Genomic DNA, 14,177 nt, shown 5'->3' with positions numbered 1-14,177 from the left:
TTTTTCTGGAATACATCTTTGAATAAGCTTTTTTATGAAGCATGGATGAAAACTGAGTTTTTATGTATCTGAAAATGTCTTTATTTTGTTCTCTCGCTTGATGGTTTGGTTGGGTAGAGATTTGTAGATTCAAAGTCATTTTTGTCAGACCTTTGGAAACATTTCTCCATTCACTTTCAGTGGCCAGGGTTGCTGATGAGAAATCTAGTGTCAATGAGATTCTCATTCCTTTATACCTACTAGCTTTGTCTCCCTAAAAATGTTTCAGTGTTTTCTTTATCTTTAGATTTCTGAAATATTCGTGGGATGCATCTAGGTTTGGGCTTTATTTCCATTTATCATGCATGTCTGCAGGTGGGCCAATTCACTATATTGTCTTTTCCAAAGGATTTTTTGTTCTGTTTTTTTCCCCCCCTCATTTCTTTCCTTTCATTATTTCTGTTTTTCCCTTATGGAACTTGTGTCAGACCATGGTCAAATCCCTCTGTTGCCCTGACTTGTAACTTTTATTCATATTTTCGCCTCTTACCTTTTTTGTTCTGTAATATGGGGGATTTCTGTGGTGTTTGTTCATTTATCTGTATCTGTTTTGGTTTCCTTTTTTCTTATTTTTAGCACTTCTAGTGTATGTTTTGTTTCAACAGTCTTTTTTCTTTTTATTATGGAAAATTTCAAACATATACAAAAGTAGAGGGAAGAATGAAATCCCATGTTCCATTCTCCCACTTTTTGGCAGTTATCAATTTGTAACCAGTGTTATTTAATCTATACTCCCACCCACTCCGCCTTCACTGGGTTATTTTAAAGCAAATCAGAGACATCATACAATTTCATTAATAAGTATTTCAGTATGTGTCACTAAAAAAATAATTTTTTAAAAATTAAACATGACCATAATAGTGGTATCACACTAAAGGAAATAAACAATAATTGCTTAATATCATATCATCAACTCAGTAGGTTCAAGTATTATTTTTTACTCTCAATACCTTTTCTTGTCATAGAATAACTTTTTAATAGCCACTTTTTATAAGCTTGCAGCATCCTTTCAAATCTCTCCTGAGAGTTATTAAGATTCTTTTAAATATTTCTTCCTTTGTGCTGTTTATTTTCCAGAAGTTTCTGGTAATCCTTAGCTTATTCGTTTTAATGAAAGAATTATGTCGAGTAAAATAGTGATTTGGCATGAATTTCCTTTGTACTTGTGTCTTTCTCCTTGTGGGCCTCTCCCTGAATAACTGACAGCAGGCTCTAAGATTTTAGGACAGATTTATAGCACACATAGGCTGGCATCAAGGAAGCACGTTATTATAACTGTTGTTAAAATAAAGATTTTGGGCCTGTGCAAAATCTTTTGGGCCTAGTGCACTTTCCTCCTTTTTCTAGTGCACTTTCCTCCTTTTCCCCCCAGCAGAGTGGTTGTGTAGAGTTCCGCTCTGCTTGTCTCTTGAGATCTAGCATCTGTAACAGAAACTCTGCCATCACTGATGATCCCCTTGTAGAACTTGATAATGTTCAAAATCAGTCTGTTCCATCCAACAATATTTCTCTGGCATAAAGACCATGAAAAGAATACTTCTCTGCTGATTTTAACAAAGCCATTTTTAATATTGTATTTGACTAACAGAGAATTTGGCAGTTGATTACTTTTATATAACATTTCAATGTTCTAACTTTATTAATAACAGTCATTAGGACTATAAATACAGACAAAAGAATGACTTAGTAGCAGAGGTTAAAATGGGCTTAAAAACAGGATTGGCCAAAAGAATGATCAAAAAGCAGTTAAAAACTCAAGGCTTTGGAAATGTTTGAATTACCTACTCCAGCAATTATACCTGGATGAACAACACAATTAAAACCTAAAAGGGCCAGAGCCTTCCTAATCAGGAAGAAGTGACTGGGAGGTAAAGCTGTGCTTTTCATGGAGAGGTCGAGAGTTGGAGTCTGGCACCTGTGAAGGATGGGATGCTAGTGAGCCACCTCCCACTTTGGGCTGAAACCCTAAAGGACTGTACCTTGGAGTGTGGGTACAGTTTGCACTTGAGGTGATCTAGAAAACCTCAAGCCTTTGTTTTGGCCTACCAGTGCCCACAAGTGCCTGGCAGAAGCAAGCAGAAGTCTTCTCTGGTACAAGAAAACACTATCCTATTCCTCAAGTTACTTTTACAAATAAATTTTCAAATACAACCCTAGTTAAGAAATAAAAGATAATGAAGCACATAAAGAGACAAGCTAACACAAGCCAAAAGTAGCAGATACAACAAAAAGAAAACTCTGGAACTCTAAATATCAGACAAGTGCTATGAAACAAATACGCTTATTATGTTTATGGGATATAAGCCAAGCTTGAAAAATTCAGCCAAGTAACACGAAATTCTACAATTGAAAAATACAATAAATTAAGAACTCAGTTGATGAGGCTTATAACAGATTAGACCAGAGGAAATTAATAAACTGGAAGATAGGCCAGAAGAAACGATCCAGAGACCAAAAAAAGGGGAAAATATAGAAAAACAGATATATACCGTTAATTGATATACATTTAATTGAGGTCCCAGAGGAAGATGAGAGTAAGAATGAAGCAGAGGCAATATTTACAGGCCTCATGGCTGAGAACTGACAGATGACATCACTATACAATATTCAGGAAGCTCAGTGAAACCCACATGGGATAAGTAAAAAGAAATCTACATCCAGTAACATCCTTGTGAGGCTTCAGAAAACAACAAAGAGAAGACTGTGAATTCAGCCAGAGCAAAAAGATTTCCTTCAAAGGAATAATTGTTAGGCCAACTGACTTCTCAACAGCAACAAGATGCCAGAAGACAGTGGAGTGACCTGTGTGAGTGGCTTCTACAAAATACTTGTGAAGCTAGAGCTCATTACACAGTGAAAAGCCCCTTCAAGGATTAAAACAAAATGAAGATATTTTCAGAAGAGGAAAAAAAGAGGATTCACCATCTGCGGACATGTAAGAAAGGAAAGTAAATTCTAAAGAGTATTCCTTAGGCAAAAGACAAGTAATGCCAGCTAGAAGCTCAGAGATGTAGGAAAGAATGAAGAGCAAAGAAAGTTGTGAATATTTGAGTTAAACAAAAGGAACATTTTATGTGTAGGGCAAAACAATAATGACATGTGGGATTTTGAAAGATATAGAGACAAAATTAAAAGGCACAATAATAATAGCTTATCGGTTACATAGAGTTAAACTGTTAGGAGAAACTTCCATTGTCTGGCAGGAGGGCAAACAAAAAATTAGCATGAAACTTTGATCAGAATGCATGTTATAAATTTTAAGATAACCACTAGAAGACTAGAAGAGCTTCCAAACTATGATAAGAGAATATTAGGGGAGGAAATGAAATGATTTTTTTTTTAAAGTCCAAAAGGCAAGAAAGAATAGGAAAGGGAATATGGAATAGACAAACGTAAGAAGACAATAGATTTTGCCCCAGACATTCAATTAACTACATTAAATGTAGATGGAACGAATACTCACCTTAAAAAAAAAATTATCTAGAGGATGGATTAAAATAAGGAAGCTATTAACCACCGTGATCCTCTTCCCATCCCTGAGTAACTGAGTTACCATACTTCCCCACTCTGGCCAAAGACTGCTGGGATACTCTTTGAATAGTGTGAAACCCCGAATAGGGTTTGCCGTATTCGTGCTCATAGTAAGCAATTTTTTAAGTTCCTAACTCTTACATATGAGAAACACCCAAAGAAAGGGATTTTAAGGAAAATCCCTTATATGAACAGTTTATTTCATAAAAGAAACTAAATAGACAAACAGAAAAAAGCAGTTTAGGAAAAAACAGATTATGTGGGGAAATGGAATGTTAAAAAAAAAAAAACTATCAATATCCTCATGGAGACAAATATTCCAGACACAAGACAGAATTTTATTTTTAAAAAATTAGAAAACAAAAATGAGCTCTGGAAAATGAAAAGTTTGGTAGAAGGATTATAAAAAGTTGAAGAAGTCATCTGGAAATAGAGCAAAGATCAGAGGATGGAAAATAAAGAAAAGAAAATTAGAGGACTAGTTCAGGAGGTACAATATCAGAAAGTAGAAATTTCAGGGAGAGAGAACAGAAGAGTCGAGGGAAGGAAATTATCAAAGACTTCATGAACATTTCCCCAAATTGCAAGACCCAAATTTCCAGATAGGAAGGGCCCACCTACCAAGTGCCAAATATGGTGGGCGAAAGTAATGCACCTCAAGGCACACATTGTGAAATTACAGAACATTAGGTACAAAAAAAGATGCTACATACTTCCAGCGATGCAACAAAAAGATAATTGTTGAAAAAGGATCTGGAGTCAAATTGGCACCAGACTTCTCACCAACAATGCTGGAAGCTGTGAGGTATTGAAATAATGCCTCACAATTCTGAAGAAAAATTATTTCCAAACTAGAATTTTAAACCCAGACAAACTATCAAATAAATTGGAAGGTAGTAAAAATGTGTGTGTGTGTGTGTGTGTGTGTTGGGGTGCTGGCAGGGGCTCTTCAAAAATGCAAGATTTCCAGAAATGTGTCTCCTATGAACTGTTTTTCAGAAAACTACTGGAGAATATATCCTACCCAAAAAAGGGAGTAACAAAAATACTAGGAAGAAGTGAGATTTAGCAAATGGACTCAACTTAGAAGCAAAGAGAATCCCCATGAAGATGAAGAGAGTTTCCAGGATGATAGCTCCATATGTGGAATGGAGAGCAACCAAGCCAGATTGGAGTTTCAGCAGAGATTTATTCTCGAGGATGAAATTAGAGAAATGTGAAATAGCTGAAATTACTAGATGATTTAGACAACTAAATGAATAAGTGTCTCAGCATGAAATAATTTTAAGTACCGAAAAATCAAAGGAAAAAGCAGGACAATAACCTTAGGGAAAACAAAAAGGCAGAAGAGGAAAAAGTTAGGATATAATGTTAATACACGGCTCAGCTGTGAAGAGCACTTATGAAGTCATAATAGTATAAACACTGAACACTGATTCAACCAAAATTATGTTCTAACTATATTGGTAAGAGGGCTGGAAATGTGCAAGAAAGCTAAATACTTATTTCCAACAGGTAGGAGTCAGTGATCTCCAAAACTAAAAGTCAAGCAGAAGAAATAGAAGCAAGCTGAGAGAGAGAGAAATACTAAAATAATCAGCTAAAAGAATTAAAAGTAGTTACTTCTGTAGAGCAAGAAATGGAGGATTAGAGATGGAATTGATTTTTTTTGTCAGTATCAACTTTTTTTTTTAATATTTATTTATGTATTTTTGGCTGCGTTGGGTCTTAGTTGCGTCAGGTCTTAGTTGCAGCGCACAGGCTCTTCCTTGTGGCGCATGGCTTTCTCTAGTTGTGGCGCGTGGGCTCAGTAGTTGCGGTGCATGGGCCTAGTTGCCCCGCAGAATGTGGGATCTTAGTTCCCCAACCAGGGATCAAACCCCCATCCCCTGCATTGGAAGGCGGATTCTTAACCACTGGACCACCAGTGAAGTCCTGGGAATTTATGTTTTTGTAACAACTGTTGATGAATTGTATGCATTTGTAATTTTGATAAATCTGAAAACTAAATTGAGAAAAGCCATTTGATATTTCTAAAATTATTTCTTCTAATAAGTAAGAATTATAACAGTTAAAGATCACTTAATTTTAGTGCTCAGATTTCTGTTTTCTCTTGACTGCTTCATTTTTTGAAGGGGCTGTTTGGGGTAGGGGTGGGTTACCATTAATTTGCTTTAAATCTAGGAATTTATTTGGCTACTTTCATAATTGGAAGTGACCTTACTAAGTAAACTATTTAAAATGTATTCCAGGTGTGGCTTTAGCTGTTATTCTCTGTAACACCCGGCATATTAGTGACTATGTTTTCCTAGAGGCTGCAAAGGTAAATGTTTTAAATATTGTTTGGTTATTTTATAAAGGATGAATTATAAAGCTGAATGGATCTTAAAAAGAGAGAGAATGGGTTAAATCTGCCTTAGGAGTGGAAAGGAAGTTACTCATCCGTTGCTTTTTTGATTTACCTTCTACTTTTGCATAAAATTAATTTATCATTTTTCCAGTGTTTGATTGTAAGCTATGAATATTTTCATATACACTGTACCTGTATTATACATATCTGAAAGTAACATAATTGTGACAGCATAGATAAAATGTCTTTAAATCTGATTTTTTAAAAAAGTCTTTAAATCCGGTTATTTCTTTACTGTTTAGTGGTAAACGGTTTTAATTTCTGCAGTGGTTTAAGTGTATTCCTGCTAGAAATAAGGAAAACATGTTACCTGTATTATTCTCTGCTCCCCCAACCCTTTCCCCATTTTATTAGTCCTTATTATTCTGTTATTTAAGCAAACAAAAGTGAAATTCTTTTTTTTTCTCTTCAGGCTCTGACAAGTCAATTGACGGATAAAGAGCTAGCTAAGGGGAGACTTTACCCGCCACTTGCTAATATCCAGGAAGTTTCTATTAACATTGCTATTAAAGTAAGTAATAATTTATACATCTTCACATAAATTTTAATGGTGTTTTCTTCATGCAAGTAACACAAGTTCCTTAGAGAAAAATCAGAAACATTTAGAGGGTGCAAAGAATAAATTTTAGGTTGCTCATATTCTTACTACAGAATATAACTCGCATTTGTTGCCTTCTATTGTTTTTTCTTCCCAAACACATAATAAAAATGCACACACATGCAGTCACCTGTGCCTGTTTTTAAAATTGGTTTCTCACTGCAGTTTTTTCCACTTAATATATTGTAAGCCTTTCCCCAGGTAAATCAATAATAATTCTCATGATCACTAATGCTTCATGGAATTCTCTTTGTTGTTATTATCATAGTTTGCTTAACCATTTCTCTATTTTGGGGGACATTTAAGCATCTTTCGTTTTGTTAGAAATAATATTGTAGTGAACATCCTTAGATAAGTCTTTATGTGCATTTGTGATCGTTTTTTCTTAAGATAAATTTCTAATCCTAAGAACAAAAGGATTAACATGCTAAGGCCTCTGATACACATTGCCAAATGATTCTTGAGAAAAAAGTATTGATTTACATTGCCCCTGTTAGATATGAGTGTATCTGTTTTCCCATACCTCTGCCAATATTATTTTTTTTAATTTTGCATATCATTTTTATTTAAAACACTTATTTTATTAAACTGAAGAATTGTTTTTGTTTTTATTGAACAATAGTACTCCTTCCATATTTGTCTTCTACTTTCTAACACTGTGCTCTTAAAATATTAAGGATAATGTTCCTTCTGTTTTGTGTGGTGCAGGTATTTTCCCACTTGTCATTTATTTTAACTTGTTTGACATGCCATTTTCACAAAGTTTTTTAATGGAATGATCTATTTTATAGATTGTTTCCTCACCTCCTATGAATGTTAGTGCTTTCTCCCACTCCAAAATCATAAATATCTACCTGCATTTTCTAATAACTTAAAACTTTTAATCCCTCTGAGATTTTAGTGTGTGATGTGAGACAGAGAAACATTTTTTCCTGAATAGTTAACCAGTTGCCCCAGCACCAACTGATTGGGAATGTTCCTTTTGTTAGCATAAAAACCTTGATTTCTTTACTAAGAGTCTGTTCCTGACCATATTTGCCTATTATTAGGCACTGTTTTAATTTAATAATGTGTACTATTTGATACTACACATTATACATGCTAAAACCATCATTATGGTTTTCAGTATTTTCTTGTCTGTTCTGAACTGTTTATTCTTTTGGATGAATTTTTGTATCAGTTTTTTGAATTTAAAGAAAACCCTGCAAACTGTATATGAAACTATGTCATATTTATAAATTAAGTTGGTGAAATTGAGTCTTTCTGTATTGACTCTTCCTTATTCAATCTCTCTCTCCACTTATTAAGGTTTTTTCCTTCTTTTTTAAGTTTTTCAATATAATTTTGTTGTTTTCTTCATCTAAATGTGGCATGTCTCCTGTTATTTTCCTAGATATTCAGAAATTTTGTTATCCTTTAAAATAACGTTTTTTCTTTCCATGTATATGTCCTCTCTGGTCATTTCTAATATATAGGGAAGGTATTAATATTTATGAATTTATTTGATAACAGGTTTCTTTGTTGAACAATCCTAATTCTTTTCATAGTTTCTCAGTTAATTCTTTTGGAATTGTTGAGTTGTGAATCATCTGCAAATAAGTTTTTTTTTTTTTTTATGTATAGTTCATTTTTCCCTATCTTACTAAATTAGTTGCTACTTAAAATAAGTTTTAAACAATTGGGTTGATAAGGGCATCCTTGTATTTTAATAAGGATTGAAATAAGTATTTTTAAAATATTTTTGAAGAAGTAGGCTTCTATTTGTACTATTTACTAAGATTTTCTTAAATATCAGGATTAGATGTGGAATTTATCAACCACACTTTCAACTTGTATACTGATGATCATAAGATTTTACCCCTTTGACTAATACTGTTATTGTTACATTATATTAATACTCATAAACTAAGCAAAGATTGGGAATTGGTAAAGGATGATATGTTTAGGAAATAACCAATTCAGTTGATCGTGGAGTCTAAGGTATAGATAGGAAAAAGGCATTAGATAAGATTTGAAGTTATCTTAAGACCAGCTTGTACAGATACACAAATGCCAGACTAAGGAACCAGAATACCTTACTATTGTAAAACAACTGAAGAATTTAGAGCCCAGAATTAGGATGAATAGAGTTCAACTTGAGAATTACAGGATATTACAGGTGGGACAGATTTTGGGAGGTATCAGTTGATTAGATTACTGGTGTGTCTGCATGAAAGGTAGTACATGGGGAAATCTGTGCTGGGGTTGGTATAGGAGCAGAGTCCCCAGGATCGTCTCTCTTCCCCCTTCTTCTCCGGTGTCCTAAGGCTTTCCTTTTTAGGAACCAAGGGATCAGGTGAGCAGACAGTGCTGTGTACCTGTCCCCCAGCACTACCCACAGCCACTGAGCAGCCCCATATAGTCACTGGTCACCTCCTGCATGCCTACTTGATCAGGGAGGACTCCCTCCGATCTCAGGCCTTGCCCCCAGTCATCTCTGTGGGTACAAATATGTTTCCTACAATAGCCTAGACAATACAGTTGACCCTTGAACAATGCGGAAGTTAATGGCCGATCCTCTGCGCAGTCGAAAATCTACATATAGCTTTACTGTTGGCCCTCAGTTTTCCAAGGTTCCGCATCCACAGATTCAACCAACTGGGGATCACGTGGTACATATTTAGTGAAAGAAATTCACATATAAGTGGACCTGCACAGTTCAAACCTGTGTTGTTCAAGGGAATTCTGTCTCAAAATATAGTGAGGTTGAACTCCTAAGACCAAGGGAATTCTGTCTCAAAATATAGTGAGGTTGAACTCCTAAGACCAAGGACTATCTTTAATAACCATCATTTTTCTTTAAATTTTTCTTTTAGAAAACTGAAATAAACTCTAATAGTAGTCACCATTTGGAATGGGAATTAGAGGAGAAAGACATAATTGTTTGATTTTTTTTTTTTTTTTACCACGTATCACTGCATTGTTTTAAAGTTAAAATCAAACCATAACTTGAGAACTTAACTAGATGACAGGCACCGTGCTACCCTGTGAGGAAGCGCTTCATACTACCCCATCTTACATCAAAACAGCGAGTCAGAGGCTTTATCTTCACCACCAGTCATTGTGTGTGGCTTGCCACAAAGATCAGAAATTCATTCAAGCCAGTTTAGGTGGGAAGTAACCTAGCTTAGCTGTTTAGGGTCTGGGACCTAGAATCAGAATGCTTTGGGTTTGAAACATCAGTTCTCACTTTAAATAGCTTGGGCAAGTTACTTAAACTCCTCAAACTTTGGTGTTCTCATGTATAAAATGAGAAGAATAATAGTACTTGTCTCCTAGGGTTCTTGGGAGGATTAAATGAGATACCCACGTAAAGCACATAGAACATGCCTGGCACTCAGTGATGGTGGTGGTGAGTTGCCATGTATAGGTTCTAGCCCTAACTTTACTTGACCTTATAGTTCTAGTGTCCAACACCTGATTTATAACAATTTCTATGTCTTTTAATTCAAATTCTAGAGGAAAAACATCTGGCTCACTTTGGGTTAGATTTTCACCCTAGTCCAGTCAGCTCTGACTAGGAAGTAGAGTCTCCTACACACGGTCTCAGCAGGGCGGTGGGGAGGGACACAGGTGGGGCAGGCTACCAAGTAGCTCTGCTGGACCAACACACGGTAGAGCTTAAAATTATTGAAGTATTAAGGAAATGCTTATAATAATTTGGGGGGGGGGACTTTAAAGTCACTTTAAAACATATTGAACTTATGGTGAGACTGCAAATGTTATCTTTTAATAGTTTGTGAATGTCTTGAAGTAAGTCAAAGTAATGTTATTTTTTATTATGAAAAAAACGCCATTCTTCCAAATTCATTACTTTGTGTTTTAATAATACTTTTTCTCTTAAATGGGTTAATACTCAGAGTCTACACAGTAATCTTTTGTATTTTTCAGGTTACAGAATATCTGTATGCTAATAAAATGGCTTTCCAATACCCGGAACCTGAGGACAAGGCCAGATACATTCGAGAAAGAATATGGCGAAGTGAATACGATTCCCTGCTGCCGGATGTGTACGATTGGCCACAGCCTGCGTCATGCCCTCCGCCAACAATGGAATAGAAGCACACCACTGGTGAACACTTTCCATGCTTCAGGGACTCCTTTCTTCAGACAAAAAGAGAGGACGTTCTCAAATTTATGGTTTTTTCTGTGTTTTATTCTCCCCCACCACTTTGCTTATTTTTTCCCATGAATCTCCACTTCCGTACAGGGTGGATCTGTTGACTACATTGTTAATGCCCACCTGCACCCTGAAATCAGATGACCATAATGCTTTCATTCTGATTTGTAGCTCATACCACATCAGAGATATTAAAAATGTACTTGTGAATGTCTTAACTTGTGCTCCTGTTCACTCTTGCCAAAGTATTTGCTATTTACTATTATAGCTAATCATCTTCTCTCACCCAGTTCTTTTAGGGCTACTAAAATAGAAATTTACTTCTGTGGATATGAGTACAGAATTTTGGGAAGAAGCCAAATTTAACCAAATTCTAAGGACAAATTGTCAGTATCTAAAAATGTCCTTTTATTTCTGCTTCATTTTACCTTCATGCTCTGAAATTCCTTTTCAGTAGATAGATCTGGAAAAATCTACTCTATTATGTATTTTCTGGGACTAAACTGAGGCTTAACTATAACGTGGGAGAAATGGGAAGTACTGCTGCCTTTAGACAAATAAACTAGTCATTGTTTTCAACAGTGTATAAAAATCTCAGTGTAACTTTTAAAAATAAATATCTTAAATTTAATTGCTTCAATTTTGCTATTTTATTACCCAACGAGAAATTTAGGTTTGCTTATTATGAAAAACACATATTTTCATTTTCTTCTAGATGATTCTAAAGAAGGGGGTCTAGGATACCTGATGCATGAATTATGGTTTTTGACAGCGTGTGACCTAACCGATTAGCCATATGCTTCACATCTGAATGAGTCATATTTAGACTCATCTGTGAGTCTATACCCTTATTCCAGTAGTGATGCTCTTTATTACTTGAGATAATTTTGGAATGTTCATATGATACATTCCTTTATCATTAGTAGTGACAACTCTTTCTCCATTGAAGATGGATTTAATTGTTTGAAACCACCAAAATTAATTTAGAGCTAAGTGGGAATGAATAAAGTAGGTGTTCAGACCAGTAAATGTCATTTTTAATCCCAGTAACATGGGTAATAACTGGCTAGTGAGACCAGTTTTCTTATGTGGCTTACACATTGGAGAGTTCCTAAAGAACAATCCCAAACATTTTGAGAAGTAGTATTGCAATATATGAGCCTAACATAGTTTGCTTTGGGGGAACAAACAAAACTTAAATGCCCATTCTAGAATATTAACTACAAAAAATTATTCATAGCTACATATCAGTGTGCACATTATTTGATATTTCCCTCCACAGTCCTTGATATGTTAGATGTGATATTCTGTAGGGAGATAAAAAGGCTTCATTTTTATGTTCCTGTCTCCTTTTACCTATAGGTAGAGATTGATTCACAATAATTTTGAATATAATTCAGTGTTTTTAAGAATGCTTGAAATAGCATTGCCATTTGGAGTATGGGAAAATGCAGTTGGTTAAATCCACTTAACAGATGAGTAAAGTCAGAGGTATGTTATATCCTCAGTCTGTTTTGTAAAAAAAGCAATCAGGTCACAATTTGTTTTTTTCAATTAAGGATGAAAGGTTTATGTTTTTCATATTACCTTTGTCAAAACAAAATCATCCACAAAAATATTTTCTGTGAAATCTTGATTTTAGTTTAACATTACAAGTAAAATAATTACAGACCTGTTTTTCACCTAATGCTTATTGAAGACAGGAAAATGTAGAATTAAAGTAATTTTACTAAGATATTTGCTTATTAAATATGCCTAATACAGTATACATGGAAATTAAAAATATTTTAAGGAAAAAACAAGGCCAAATGGCATATAGCCTGCTTACTTAAATAAGACAGAAATTATATTTATACTTTAGAAGCTACTTATTATGTGTTATTTACAAACCAGTATTTTAAGAAGTAACAATTTTTTAGATATCAATTAAAATGTTTTCGTATATAAGCTAAGAATACAGGCAGGAACTAACTGTCAGCGTGGTGGGAAGGGAGGTGGCATAATGGCAGCAAATTGGAAAAGATATGGACCTTCTCTGGAAACTTACCTAGCGAAAAGGTAATTAATTTGAAAAATAGCAATGGACAGTCATTTTTATTCTTTTGAAAAAAGAAGACATCCTGTAGATTAGTCTGTCAAATTATTTAGTGGGAAAAGTGAGAATACATATTTTTCTAATCTGAGACCACCACCTGTACTGTGAAATAAATTGGATAACTAATGAGGGTAAGGTTTATTGACTATAATGGGAAAAGTGTTAAAAGATTTTGGTTAAAACTTTCTTAAGGGATGGATTCTTAACCACGAAGTTGCCACCAAGTCACTGTGAAGCTTTAAAATGCAGATGCCTCCGCCCCCTCCTTTAAGGCCCCCTGGACCACCTGGAGCAGGGCTGTGGCAGGTGTAGTTTCAGTAGGTCCCCAGGTGATTCTGATGCACACACTTCCCCTCCCCTCCCAATCACTGTCTTAAAGTGGATGTCCAAATCATGTGGAGAGCTAACTAATTCCTCCTGCTGATGCGGTGGGTCTGGGGTGGGGCCTGAGATTCTGCATTTCTGACAAGCTCCCAGGTGATGTCCGTGCTGCTGGTATAGAGAACACACTGAGTGGCACTGCTCCAGAGTACTGAGTGTGGTGTGCGTTTAAGTTTAGTGCTCAGATAGTATATACTTTCTATGAAAAAGAAAGCTGAAATTCTGTTCTTTCATCTATTTTTTTGTTATGTATAACTTACCTAGGATGTTCATAAGAACAAAAATACAGAACTTTTAAACAGCTTATTCTGAAAATATGTAAATAGAACATTGTTCAATTCTAAATTAGATTTTAAATATACTTGTTAGGGAAAACCTAGCAACTAGTTTTCATTTATAAAAGATTATCAAGTGGATATTTGTTCTCTATTATTATTTGTCTTATGATATGACTTACCCTATCCTTTGTCTTTTCTTTCTCTAAATTATCAGCCTCTGGAGAAATGAGATTCTACATTCTCCTTTGGTAAGGAGTTGCTAATGAATTAAGACCAAAGCATAATAATTATCAAGGGGTATGGAGCATTATTATTTACTCTCAGATAACTGAGAAAGCCCAAAGGGGAGAGTAGAGGAGTGGGAGAAGTCTTGCCTTAGAAAAAATACTTCATCCAAACGCTCCTGTTGCTTTTCCCAAGCCCATTCAGTATCCCTCAAAAATAACCTCTTCAAACTTTGAACAGCTCCAAGGTTGAATTCACCAAAATGGGATCAGCTCTGTTGCGTGCACATACTTGAGAACATTAATACAAAGCTCAGAGCTCTCTACTGGGATTCCATTTAAAGGGACTGTCCTAAAGAATGAAGTAACACCAATATCGTATTTCCTCTCCACAGGTGCAGGTACATTGCTGACTTTATAGAAAATGGCAGAGAGATTCATTATTTACTTGGGCTCTCAACT

The 14,177-nt window shown here is 35.2% G+C and overlaps 1 protein-coding gene across 1 annotated transcript in view; it reads left to right on the top strand.

Annotated features, from left to right (window-relative positions):
- The window catches only part of ME2 (malic enzyme 2), a 63,177-nt gene extending 51,809 nt beyond the window's left edge, over positions 1–11,368 (top strand). The window contains exons 14-16 of the mRNA XM_082416595.1: positions 5,823–5,893; positions 6,393–6,491; positions 10,509–11,368. Of these exons, the coding sequence (XP_082272721.1) occupies positions 5,823–5,893; positions 6,393–6,491; positions 10,509–10,676 (338 nt within the window). The 3' untranslated portion in view covers positions 10,677–11,368. The remainder of the gene's footprint in view (positions 1–5,822; positions 5,894–6,392; positions 6,492–10,508) is intronic.
- The last annotated feature ends 2,809 nt before the right edge of the window (positions 11,369–14,177 follow it).

This window comes from Balaenoptera physalus (genome assembly GCF_965194825.1).
Source record: "Balaenoptera physalus genome assembly, chromosome: 12".
Taxonomy (NCBI): domain Eukaryota; kingdom Metazoa; phylum Chordata; class Mammalia; order Artiodactyla; family Balaenopteridae; genus Balaenoptera; species Balaenoptera physalus.
Note: the sequence above shows the minus strand (reverse complement) of the source record. Positions and strands in the feature narration are given on the sequence as shown.